Source organism: Equus caballus, chromosome 17, assembly GCF_041296265.1.
Source record: "Equus caballus isolate H_3958 breed thoroughbred chromosome 17, TB-T2T, whole genome shotgun sequence".
In the NCBI taxonomy this organism is placed as follows: Eukaryota; Metazoa; Chordata; class Mammalia; order Perissodactyla; family Equidae; genus Equus; species Equus caballus.
In genome coordinates, this window is record NC_091700.1 from 88141245 (window position 1) to 88154688 (window position 13444).

Below are 13444 nucleotides of genomic sequence, written 5' to 3' on the forward strand. Positions count from 1 at the left end.
GGAGGTTTCAGTGTGTGAATCCAATGAGAGTCCTTAACCTGTCCATTCTACCTTTAGAAGTATGAACAAAGAAGGTTTTTGTCATTTGTCTGAAATCCATGTCAACTTGCTTTGGGGGGTCTGTGATGTGCTTTCTTCCTCTTCCTGCCCACACTTCCTTGGGAAGCCCATGTAGGCTAGAAAGGGTCTCTTGTTCCATAGAAACTTTCGAAACCCTATATGAGCTCCTGGGTCCTAGAAAGCAGAGATAGTGCCTAATTGTGCTGCTGGAGACCCTGCCTCGTCAGCTTCCACACCCTGAAGGAACCTCTGGATCCTGACCAGATGTACTCAGGTGTGCCCACTTATTGTCAGCACTTCGTTCTGACACTGTGGAGGACAGCCTTTACTTGGCAATCCTTTCAAACGCTTGAAGCTTAAGGAGATGTTAGTAGATTAGACTCGGGTGTCTCTGTCTTTGTTTTTCAGCTCTGTGTGACAATCTCACTTTTCTCTTCATCTCCCTCATCCATTTCTTGCCCCCACCCCACCCAGGCTCAGCAGAGTGCCAGCCTTACACTTGGAGAAGGTGCTCAATCCCCAGATGGCCAGAGCTGCCAGCAAGGAAAGGAACTGAACGCTTCCAGCGCGGAGCGTGGGCCCCACCAAAGCCCCGCTCTGCAGAAGAGCCCAGTGGGTAACAAGAAGGCCGATGGAGCTGTCAAGGCGATGGCAGAGGAAGAGGAGGAGGTCGTTAAGGATAGGACCCAGCAGAGTAAACCTCAGCCCCCGCAGCCAAGCACAGGTCCAGCATCCAGGGCTGCTAGAGGCAGCAGCACTTCCATTCCTTTCATTGACTGCAGTGATGTAGATAGCGAATACGACCTTCTCAGGGAACAAGCATCCCAGTCACGGTCCCAAACAAATGACAATTATGAGGGTGATTTGACCAGTGGTGTTTACCTGCTCTCCAGGGATGAGAGGCAAATAGAGGCTAGGCGCAGGGCTTCCCCTCGCTCTGTGAAGTCCTCCCGGCCTCCTTCCAGAGAATTCCTTGATGACGATTCAGCAGACATAACCTTTGATATAAGTGGGAGCCCCCGACTCCCAAGACATAGCTCTCTGATAGATGAGATGTTCAGGGGCGCAGGCAGTCACAGTCCCCTGGCCACCCCCTTGTCTCCCAGCAGCAGAAGTTCAAGTCCAAATATGAGTTGGGACAGGACTGGGTCTCAAGGCTATGTTTCGGAGAATGGACATGACCCTAGAGAGAGAAGCATGGGAGAAGATACTATCCCAATCCAGGGTCCTCATTGTGAAAACTGTTCCCCTGTCTCACAAAGGCCATATTTACGGAGTCTTCCCAATAGATATAATAAGTCAGAGACAGATCCACTCATCCTTAGCCAGGTAGCACCAACCCCAGAGGCAATGGATAGACGTGATGGCCATAAAAAGGGAGGACTGGCCAGCCTGACTGGTTCAGAAGGTAAAATGCTGGCTAATGGTACACCTCTTGTGGGTCCAACCTCCAAGATCCCCGTTGTGCAGTCAGTGTGTGCCAGTAGCCTGGCAGACCAGCTGGCACCCCTGCAAATGACTGAGGGCTCCACCAGCAGTGGGACTGAATCCAGTGACTCAGACTCTGAAATGGTGAACCCTTTGAGCCAACCCCTCATGTTTGGTAATCCAGCAGTGCTGGATTCCCCTTCTATGCCAAGAAGTCAGAAGTCCTTGGGTGGCCTGCATTTGAGCGAGGAGGATGAGTGAGGAGACTAGAAGGCGTGTCTTCAAGTGTTGGGAACCTGGAGTCATTGAAACCAGGGTTTCAATGGAGATTATCTGTTCTAGTGACTTGTTAATTTTTAATCAACATTTGTTAGAGGAAGTTTTAGACAGGCACATGTTTGGATAGGGTATGCCTGACTTCTAAAAGCTTTCAGAAAAACACAACTTCACACAATGGCTTGCTGTCCAAAAAAGGTGGACAAGATAAACTGCAAGTCATAATGACAAGTTACCAGGAGATTGTTTGTCTTTCTGGTTCAAGGCTAGGAAGAAATACTTTATTATGAATCTAATTATCTGTATAGTGTGCTGTATTTATGTGGAAATTTTCTTGTATGTTCAGTTTTGTATGCAGATCACCCTCTTATTGGTTGACTGAAATATCATTGAGATCCCAGGAAAGGTGTTGGTTTTACTTTTTCCCCCTTCTTTAAAAGGAGGGCTGCTTTTCTGTGCCTCATAAAGGGAGGAATTGACAAAAGTCAAGGCCAAATGTAAGTTGATTGCTAGTTGAGATCGAGTGTGGGTGAAATCTTAGTCAAGAATAATGAATATTTTGATCAGAAGAATTTGGAGTTATTTCTTCTTTCCAGACTTCATATGAGATGATATAAAGGTCGCCAAATCTTCATGAACTGTAATTTACATGGGATTGCTGGTTTGGTTGGGGTTTAGCATTGGTGGGTCAAATTGTTCGTTATGTTTTAAGAAGCTACAGCTCTGGCTGTCAGAATCTCTTGGTGGAACACAGAAATGCTATTGAGAGATGATTTAGGAGAGAGTAAGATGTCACAATAGGCACTCTGTCACCAGGAGGTTAGCAAACCAAATGTCTGCCTTTGAATCGTACACAGCACAGAGAAGGACCGTTTTCCAGCGTGATTGCTTTTGCTTGGTTTTTATGCGCATTTTTAACATTCACACTCTTGTGAACAGTGTCCTCTCTTGAGAACAGTGTCTTCTGGCTGTTTCTCTGTGCAGGAAAAAAGAAAGGATAAGCAGTGAGAGATTTGATTTCTTTTAAAGTCTTGCCCACCTATGCCAGTGCCTTCACCCAGCATTCCTGCATTTTAGAATGAAGAACCTGGTTTTAACTTGCGTTGATCTCAGCCTTAACTGCACATTGGAATCACCTGGGACATTTTAAAAATTAGTGATGCCTGAGCCCTGACCCTGGGAATTTTGGTCTGATTGGTCTGGGGTGCCGCTTGGGCTCCCCAGGTGGTCTTGCTAGTCAGCCAGTGTCTTCTCAGCCAGACACAATTGCCTTGTAGAATCTAGTGGGATATTTTGAAAGTGTTGGCTGAATTTTTGGCTTGCTTGCAGAGTAAGAAAAGCCTCACAAATGAAACGCTTTTCTTAATGCCTATTATTTGGTACTTTTGAGTCTTGGGTACTTTTTTTAAAAAAGATAAATTTCAGAGTAAAATTTTTAGATGCTAAGTAACTATAAAGTTATTGAAAGGAGTTGTCACAATGATGCATCCCTGACGGTCCACCATGCCAGTGGCCTTACTAACTCATCATGTGACTTTCTCACAGGGAAAGCACTAAGCATGTTTAGGAAACTGAGTAGAATTTGGCAGCAGTATATTAAAAATAGAAGTACTGACTGACCTCATGGTTCACAAATGATCATCCGTCCACATGAATGTCAAGAAGTTGCTTTTAAAGATTCTGAAAACTTAATCCATTTTTACAGAAACTTTTGTTCTGTCTTCCTAATCATTTGATTCAGTGCATGATTGATGAATCAAACTGATTATTGGACAGTTTGAAAGATGTTCATTGAAGTAGTCTATTTATGTCTGGCTTTAGATTTTTGTATTTTAAGAGTCACAGAATTTTAAAACTAGAAGGGGCCGCAGCAATCACTGAAGGTAAACCTTCACTTTCTGGATGAGAAACCTTGTTCTGACGAAGTTGCAAGACATCCCATAGTCAGACCACTATTGCATGACAAAGCCAAAACTGGAACTCGGTCTCCAGACTTCAGCTCTTTATTCGATGTGATATCTTGATGCAATAGGACCTTTTTGATTCAATATTTTAATTTTTGAGAATCTTGTGTGGATTAGTCCTTAAAATCACGTGCAGACCAGGAATCATGTAGACTTTACCTGGACCATTACAGTCCATACTAGGTAGGAGGAACTACTGTTTATTAGACTGTGAGGTTTTTGCAGTTTTAACATGTTTTTGCACCTTCTGTTTTGGACTTAGAAAAAGATGTCGCTTTGCTGTATAAAAATTTAGTCGAATGTGAGTTAAGCAGAGTCACATTTGGAATCCTGTGGTTGGTTTGTGAAGATGATTTGTTCAAGTGAGCTTTCTTTTTGCCTCTAGTTCTCCAGCAGTCTGAGAATGAAATATCAGTGAGCAGCAGGTGTTGACTCACGCGGCATATAATGTGAAGCATGTGATGACATGTAAACCTCCAAAGCAAAATATACTCCAATAATTATTTCGTTTTGCTTTTTCCTAAAGAAGAGATTGTATCTAAAGTGTTTTAAAAGCAGCTGATCAACGGTGGTGTACTCAGTTCTGTACTGACAAGACTTCCCACTCTTGGGGTTGCTCAGAGTTTTTCTTGGGTTGGTTTTGTACCAGCCAAGCAACTCAATTTCTGCTTCTTGGCCAGTATTGATGAAAGCAATAATCCTGATGTGATTAGTGGTGCTTAAAAGAGAGGGGGTGTAGTTTCTTCAAAAGCCACATATCCTGAAGTGCTGAGAATATTCACTAGTTGCCTCTGAGGGAGCTTGTCCTGCACTGATGAAGATCCCAAGCATTGGTGGGAGAGAAAATGTAAACATTCTTTGAACCTGGTGGAGCCAGTTCGCTGAGGTGACGTGGTCTCTCACAGCACAGAGGTCAGGGACACCCAACAGCCTCCACCGTGCCACCGTCCATGCCCTCTGCCTTCTGTGAGACTCCAATCCCCAAGTCTTTCCCTGGCCTCCAGAATCTCACTGTGTGGCACGAGGAGGGCGTGCACGTGGAGAAAGTTGAAGTAAGAGTGCAGGGAGGTGAGAGATGGGGTTGGGTGTGAAGAATGGGCAGCAGAGATTAGAGACCTGTGAATTCTTTCAGATTTCCAAAGGGTTTCCCAAGGCCTGTCAACCTGTCTTTCTAAGACAATAGCTAGTGCAGAGGTCTCCTGAGTCAAGAAGGAACCCAGGTCTTCAGATAATGGCTGCTCTATGAAATGATATCCTGAGGCCTTGGATGGAAGGCAAACCATATATAGAGACAGAAATCTTCAAGCTGCTCAGGGCTACTGCAGGGCCTCGTTGCATTCATATCTTTTGTTAGATAGTATTTCAAATATGTAAATTGTAGACCCTTTTGCCGTTGACTTTGTTGCTGCTTGTTAGGACAAAATAAAAATGCGAGAAATTCTCTTTGCATGAAGAAATGCAGTTAATGAGTTCCAGACCTTACAATGCATTGCTCCAGCTCCGTTAACAGTCGCCTGTATGCCATTGACGATATTTTATTAGACAGGCATTTAATTAAAGGAAATCTGTGGGCCAGATTCTTCCCACATATGTGATTCATATTCGGGAATTTCTCACAGACTTATCTCACCAAATTGTGCCACGTGGCCTGCACTTAAAATGTGAATACTTCCAATTTTACTCTCAAGAACTTCTTTGAAGATTCAAACCAAGCCATGCTAAAAAAGCTCAGCCTGCGAAACTAAAACAGCGTGAGCTTCTTGAAATTTCCACCAAGTATACAGAATCCAGTCTGTCCTCAACTGAATCAGAAATTTGACTTGGTATTAGCCCTGGAATCGTTTTGATTGTGTTGTTAGTTTCCAAAGAAGAAAAAATTAAAATATTAAACTGTCATTTTAAATTTTGTTAAACCCATTGTGAATGTGCATACAGCTCCCTTTTTCATGGCTAGAATCAGTGTTCGCATGCTTTTAATCAACTTTTTCCACTGAAAATGTTATTCTGTATTTCAACACAGAATGGATTTGGTGCAATTGTGTAGCCATTATTGAGTAACTGGGCCACAGTTAGGCCCAGCCTTAAATTAAGAAATTTGGGGGCCCCCTGCATCATTAGGTTTATTTTGAGTTTCTATCTCCTTCACTCTTCCTTGTCTAGGCCCTTCTTCTTCTTAGTCAGAATTTAAAGAGTTGCATTCCCCAAGAAAGGCTCTTTTTTGCTGCATCTTCTCCTTTGTATCCCTCCTCTGATAGCATGAACTTAGTTACTCTCAGAGTCTTTCTATGCAATCCCTGTAAGAGTCAGTTTCTTTGAACCTGAAAGAGGTGAACATTTCAGAATAACCCATTGCTGGTAGCTCGCTGATGAATTTTACATTCACTCCTGTTGGCCGAATCTGTCAGAACACACGGAAGGAAAGGTACTAGTGAATGAACTTCCACAAGCCGTGAGTAATTAAAGAACTTTACCCTGGCAACATTAAAGAATTTATTGGTGCTGCTTTTTCCTTGTTAGTTTAATCCATCTGTTTCTGTTTAGTTGAGTGAAACTTAATACAGGGAGAGGGGACTCCAGTGTACACTTGTGCATACCTCTAACACCAGTTGCTGGTATTGAAAATGAAGCCATAACTGTTCGATCAAAAGAAGCATGCCGCTTAATGGAGCAGTTCTCTTTTTATTAAAAAAAAAAATAGTAATGGAAAGAAAAACAATATCCATGATGATTTGGCCAAGCTTTGTAAGCATCACAGATCAAAAGTGCCTGGTAGTTTCCTTGGGTAACCCAGAGATTTCCAGATCTTTCCCCTATGAATAGAAGTTGTAAATGCTGATTCGTATGCCATATGTATGTTTGGGAAGAGGTGGGTAGAGTCTTGTTTTGAAAAAAAGGTCTTCATAAAATAAACTTCATCGCTCCAACAAACATAGATGAAACTTCTAGCACAAAGAACTTTTTTTCTTTTCCAGTGAAAGCGATTAAACACTATGGTGGGAGCTAGGGAAGAATTAGAAAATCTTCTTTTCCTAAAAGCTTTAAAAATTGAATAGACTGATTTGTTCGGGATCGTTTCAATGCCAGTGGACTGAAAGATGCAAACATCACAGCTTAGCATGGAGACAGCCTTGGGCATCTTCTTGGCCTCTGGTATTGGGTTATAACTTTCTGTGGAAGGCAGCTCATCTTCATCTTTGTGTGGGTTCTAGATCAGGCTACTCTGATATGTCTTGGGTGGCTTTCTATTTGAAAGTAGGGAGGATTAAAAGTCAGCTGTTGACAAGGGCTGTCTGATCTGCAGGCGTGGTTGAGACCTGGTGTAGACGGTTAACTGCAAGGCTGATGCTGCTTAACGCAGTCGTGGGAATGGCCCTGCGAGTGCTTGAGCGTCCTGCTGGGGCAGGGGCCACAGTTTCAGAATATTGAGGAGTAGTTAGAAATCACTGCAAAATGCAGTGCAAACCGTGTGTGTGTGTGTGTGTGTGTGTGTGTGTGTGTGTGTGTGTAAAGAGCCTGGAAGAGTGGTTAACTCTCCTTTGGAGTGAGAGGTGGAGGTGGTGGTGGTGCAGCGGCTTTGGATGCAGTGCTTCTGCTTTGTTAGGGGTTGGGGTTGTTGACTAGCTCTCAAAGAGGAAACAGTAGAAGGGTCATTTTGGAGCCTGCAGTGGTTGGTGATGAGCCTGTCATTACTTGTGGACAAGTTTTCTGGCTCATGAAACTGGGCTAACAACTGCTTTTTCCTGGGCCTCAGAGTTCCTTGGTAAGAAATAAAGCATTTGTCTCTCTGCCTGCAGTGATGTACAGAAGGACCAAAGATAGGGTTTCCTTAGTCGAGAACACACACCTGCTGCTCTCTGCACACGCGCCTACGTGGCCGATGGGTTGCTCCCTTGCACTCACCCCCTTTCTGCCTGGAAAGTTGCCGTGAAACCCCAACTAACCAAATCTCACAAGCTTGGCCTATATTATTAATCCAATTCCCTTCTTTTCTCTCTGTGTGTATATTTAATACTATAGATAAAATATTTTATTAAAAATTTCTAATACACCAAATTAATTTTAAAATAGAAAAGGCTGGGGACTTCATTCTCATTTTTGTCATTTGTTTAATGAATTTAAGAAAACATTTTTCTGTTGTCCCATTGTATGCACTGTTTTGTCAGCATGTACCTACCTAAGAGAAAAAGCTTTTTTTTCAACGTTCTGTCTTTATCCTCAGAGCATGGTGTACCTTCTGTTCCCTGCATTGTTGGAGCACTGTCTGATGTCTTTTTTTTTTTTTTTTACACTGCTGAATACCAATTTGTACTTGGAGTACCTGTTTCCTTTAGAATACAGTGATCCTGTTCACTAAATAGCAAGCTTTAACACAGAGGCATCCTGAGTGGTCATGCTCGGTGGTACCATATTTCACTGAGGGTGGAGAAGTAGAAGGTAAATAGAAGATTTTACTTTTCTGATTCCATCTTCTAACAAGCCTGCGTTTTCTACTGTGTGTGCATGGGAGTAGGGGTCTTTGGGAGCGAACAGGATCACTGTAGTTGGGTGAGAGGTCTCATGGAAACAGAGAGCATCTGTGGCAGTAGCTTACATAGGGCAGCTCAGACAGCTACCAAAGGGTTGGCTTCATGTTTTGAATGGGAATAGCAGACTTTACAAAGGTCATATCAGAATTTAGCTGTGTGTGTTTTGTTGTGGGGTAGGGGGAGGTGGGAATGTAGACAAGACCTCTCCTAGTTCGTTCCCAGTTGGCTTCTCAGGGCCAGTAAGCTGTTTTTAGTTGTGATGTGTAACTAAAATGTAAGCTCTCACAGATGTTGTCTGGTTTCATCTTCTCTCCGCAGCCTAAAAGTGCGGTATCTCAATAAAGCATGGATTTATACTGGCAAGGTTGCTGGCTTCTCCAATAACAGTGAGCTTGGTGATTCTTTAAGCATGGAAGGCCAAACTCATCTAACAGTGTATACATGGTATTAATATCTCTTGTAATCTAAACTGAAGAGGCTTTTACTTGTCCTAACAGGTATCTTGCTGTAAAAACTGTCAATTGTAACTGTTCTTTCCCACTGATGGCTGAAGCTTTGTCCTGAGTACAAGATGGTATTTTTCATTGGTACGACGCACCATGTTCCCCAACTCAAATACTGCCACCACCGCCACTACCACCACCATGTTCAAACAAAGGAGAATTCTCCTTATCTTTTCTGGAAATAAGAAAAATAATTTTTCCCCATACGTAAGAACAGGCTAGTGCATTCGCTATCATTTTTCCATTAGTAGCATTTCTCTTTTTATTTTTCTGCAAGTTGCATCGCTACTGCTTTTCTGAATTGCTTGATGATGAACGGCGAAGTTGGTGTCTAGCTGCTTATAAAGCTTTTCTTAAAGGAACTGGGTCTAAGAAGCACATACACGTTACCCTCAACAACCTCATGTAACAAGAAGAGGACCACACCACTCTGATTGGTAACCCTATAACCAGGTTTTTCTTGTGGAACCTTCTAATTTCAATAAAACATTGTCAGCTTTTTTCACATACTCCATTGGGGTGGGACCCAGCTTACTTATCAGACTAGAGTGAACCCTGCCTGTTCCGGAGACTACCCGTTATTCAACACAATACTGAACTTTTGCTAACTGGCTTTCAAATGCAGACAACCTCCAGAGAGAGAGTTCATTGTATTCTTTTTTAGAGGGAGATTATGGATTTAAAAAGAGCCTTTTTAAAAATAGATGAAAACCTACATCTGTAATGTATTTCCTACGTGTGCCTTTGGAGCATATTCTGGGTACATAGAGATAAAATTTCCTATATTTTAGAACCAAATAACAGGAGACAAATCATGATAGATGAATGGCATCTAGAAGCTTGCCAAATAACTTTATTTGGGGGAATACTGAAGAATCAGCATAGACACTTTTTATAATAATTGCACTTTTTAAAATTTTCAAAAAAAACTTGAGAAAGTGATCAATGTTCTCATTTTCATCAATATTCTCATCCTCAGATATTTAAATATTTAACAAATCTGTGGATTACTATTTTCAAAATAAATGTCATGTTTTGTAGTTCCTTCCTTAACAGGAAAAATAACACTTATCTAATTAAAAAATGGAGATTATCAATTTATTGAGCAATTTAAAATACAGGACAGGCACAATGAAGTGTTCGAAATGCCACTTTTATTACTTGAAAAATAGATAAGAAATTTCTCTTTTCCAAGACTCATGTGAATTTGTTCTTAAGTTTTTCATATAGTTGGAGGAGGTAGGTGGTCACTGGGCAGCTTGTGCCCAATCTCGAAAGGGGCAGACAGGTGTGACCTTGGCTTGTTGACCGTTGTGAACTCTGCTCCCGCGCGTTGCTTGCCACTGGTCCAGAGCTGGTCCAGAGCCGCGGCAGTCTGAGCCACACTGCAGAGTCCGCGTCCCCAGAGCAGCCGGGAGAGAAGAATTAGGAATGCATTTTACATTAAAAAGATAGAGAAGCTAAGCCAGTTTCTGGGCTGGGTGATAAACTGAAATCCATAAATATAGCAGTGCTAGTTTGAAGTTCCCTAATTGTTTGTGCCACGAGAATGTGTACATTTAAAAGGATTTTGAAAAGCAATTATGAGACATGCCTCCCTTGAGAGCAGTATTAGTGGAGGCTTTCCCAGTCCATGGGGGACAGAAACTCGGGCCTCTTGATACAGATTAGTGATGGGCAGGGGGAAATGGGGAGGTTATGAAATCATTTGGAAAAGGTGAAGAATTCGAGAGTTTTTAACGGGAAATATAACTGGATGCCTAAAAAAAAAATGCAGGGCAATTTCTGGAAATAAGAAAAATAATTTTTCAAAAGGATCACAAGCTTCCAGGTTTTTAGGGTGTAACTGATCTTTTTCTAATCTCTTCAAACTTCCTTCTACCTATTGCCTTAATATCCAGGTGCTTTCTCAAAAGGTCCCCCCAAATTATTTACCTAGAGCCCCTTGCTGAAAGACATTCCTTTGTGTCAATTTGTCATGGAGAAAAAAACACGATAGAAATACCCAGGCATTAATAGGTTCATTGAGTTGTAATGAACGTCAGTCACAATTTCTTCTTCTCATCGCCTGGGGCTGTGCCTTCAAAGCAGGTGACAGGCTGCATGATTTGAACAGACTGTGTAAGGCTGTATGAAGCAAGCAGACTCATTTTATCTAACACAACCATGTTTGCTTTTTTGTAAAATGGACTACTTCACTGAAAATTGGTTACATGTAGTTCTAATGGCTGTACCCTTAGACATTGACTTTCTTTAAGACACAGCTCTTCACACTTGCCCCAGGGTGGGCCCTACATGGACATCAGTTTGTACAGACTATTGCCACACACTGGCTCAAAGTCAAAAGAGAATCTTAATTATTCATCAAGCTGCCAAATTCTACTAATTGCCCTTGTCAGCATATTTCATTAATTCCTGAATGGCAAATGAGCTACATATTTTTCTATGGACCATATCACCTCTAAATTTTCAAAGCCTTGAGTAGTTTCTCTTGCAAGAGGAGAAGGGGCTATTTTCCATGGATGCAGCTCAAATTAGCAAAATTGACTGTCAGAGTTTTGGACCTTTTCCTTCCTTAGAATTGCTGATAGATTTCTAGAACAGGCTGCTTGGTATTTATTGGCTTATTGGTCTTACTGTTTAAATACACCCATCACCCTGCCTGACTTGGGCCCCATGAGTAGACACAAAGCCAACCGACGTAGCCGCTCTGCTAGTGGAAATGGGCCACCCTCGTTTGGTCATTCTCCAAGGCTGTGTATTCCAAGTCGGTGGTTGCACACATCTTTAGGCTACGTGAGTGAATGCAGCAGGCTTTCATCCAACAACCTGTGGCTGACCCCGAGCTGTCCCCCCTCACACTAAGAACACAGGTTGTCAGGAAGTTCACTCTCAGTGTCTCATTTTTTGAATCCTGTCTCCAGTGTGGTCCAGTGGGGATTCTTCTAGATTGATGTCTTTGAAATATGTTCTGCCTTCTTGGCAGGGTGACATCTGTCCTGGAACCTAGTCTGTTAGCTCATCCTTACAGCTCCCTCAGTCTGCTAAATCTAAGTGTCCCTGGGGGGAATTCACAAGGACAACAGCTTTTGCCCTTTGGAGGGTGGAAGTGGTTGTACTTGACTGTGTTCACCTTTATTTTCTCCCTCGCAATGTGGCAGCTGGTTTTTAATCTGCTGCTGGATGCTGTACGGGGCCTTAAGAGGTACTGTTTTCCCACCCCCCACTCCTCCTTCAAGCTAGCCTTCTAACTGCTTTTTATTCTTGGCTCCAACTCTTTCACTGATGAGGCGAATGCTTTTTCTGTTCCACGTCACTGCAAATTCATGGCCCAGCATGTTCTCACTTATAACTGCCTCACCTGATCTCACGCACAGTGTGAGAGCTGAAGGTAAGCCCCAAATTTTGCCAGATAATGGTGGACAAGTAAAAAGTGACTCTCAACAACTCACAAATGCATGAAATGTTTGATCTCCAGACAGACTGCCAGAATTTCTCTTTTCTAATTCCTATTTATAGTGATAACATTTTCCTTTTTGTGATTTTTTTAAAAAGAGAGAATAGTGTAGTATCTTGAAATAATTGCAGCTCTGATTGTTGTCACTATTTCTATTTGACAAGTTCCAATTCTTTCAAAGTTATTGTATTCAGTTGTGCACTAGTGTCAATAAAATTGACATTGTGAAGCAATTTCTGGCCTTTTTCTCCGGGTTTTACTGGGGTCTGGTGGTGTGTGGGGTGATTGGGTCTTTAACACCAGGACTTCATTTCAATGATGTATATTAAAATGCAAGGATTGAAGTGGAGGGATTTTTAAAATTTGAACTTCGTGGGTGGATCTGCCATTTCCTCACATTTTCTAATCTTCTTCTTCAAGGACCGTTGTACTGACCAATCCTCAGTGAGCAGGATGTCTGCTTTTCGTTGCCTTTCTGGGTGTGGTGGCTTTTCACCTGCATGTTGGTGACACAGCTAGCTGATCAACCTGGGACCAGGTGGAGGCTGGCGGGGGTTTCTGCATGGTTCCTTCATACTGGGATCAACTTCGCTACCCTACTTCGTCAGCTCCATGCTAGGCTGTCTTATCCTGTAATTTCAAAATGGATATGAATGAATCCAGAGGGAGAGGATAGACGTCCAGAAAATGAGGGTACGCCCGGAGAACTACCCTTCCCCTTTCTCTGGGAGAGTTTGATAGTGTGCTGAGTAGCAGCAAGCCTGAAACTGTATTGGAAGACGGAGAAAGCATTGCCATTGTCTCCCTCATCGTGGTGACGAATGGCACCCAGGTGGCATTACCCTTCTTCACCCTCATGCTAGTTCTAGCGAATCTGCGTTAGAACTATCAGTGTATTGGGTAAAAACGCTTAGGTTAGGTTAGAAGTATATTTTGAAACTAAATCCTATTTAGCTTTAATAGGGTGAGGTATCAATGTTTGCAAAATTCTGTTGGCAAAGAGTTTCGTGTATACAGCGCCTCCTTTGGCTCATAATGGGTAATTACACATTTTCATGTTATTTAATACGGTATCCTTTTCAGAGGAATAGTTCATTACCTGGCACGTTTTGACTGATGACGGGGAATAGTAATTACGTAACGACCTCCAGCTTTGCGTTTTTCAATAATCACGTTTGCATGTAGATGTGATGCTGGTGTTTCTGTCCCAAACAGTGAGAGAGACGTGGA

At 42.4% G+C, this 13444-nt stretch overlaps 1 protein-coding gene across 6 annotated transcripts in view; it reads left to right on the forward strand.

The window, feature by feature from the left end:
• FARP1 (FERM, ARH/RhoGEF and pleckstrin domain protein 1) overlaps positions 1 to 13444 on the forward strand; it is a 288033-nt gene that overhangs the window by 227073 nt on the left and 47516 nt on the right. For all 6 annotated transcript variants that reach the window (XM_070239941.1, XM_070239944.1, XM_023621750.2 and 3 more), the window contains one exon: positions 535 to 784. In XM_070239941.1, coding sequence (XP_070096042.1) covers positions 535 to 784 — 250 coding nt within the window. The remainder of the gene's footprint in view (positions 1 to 534; positions 785 to 13444) is intronic.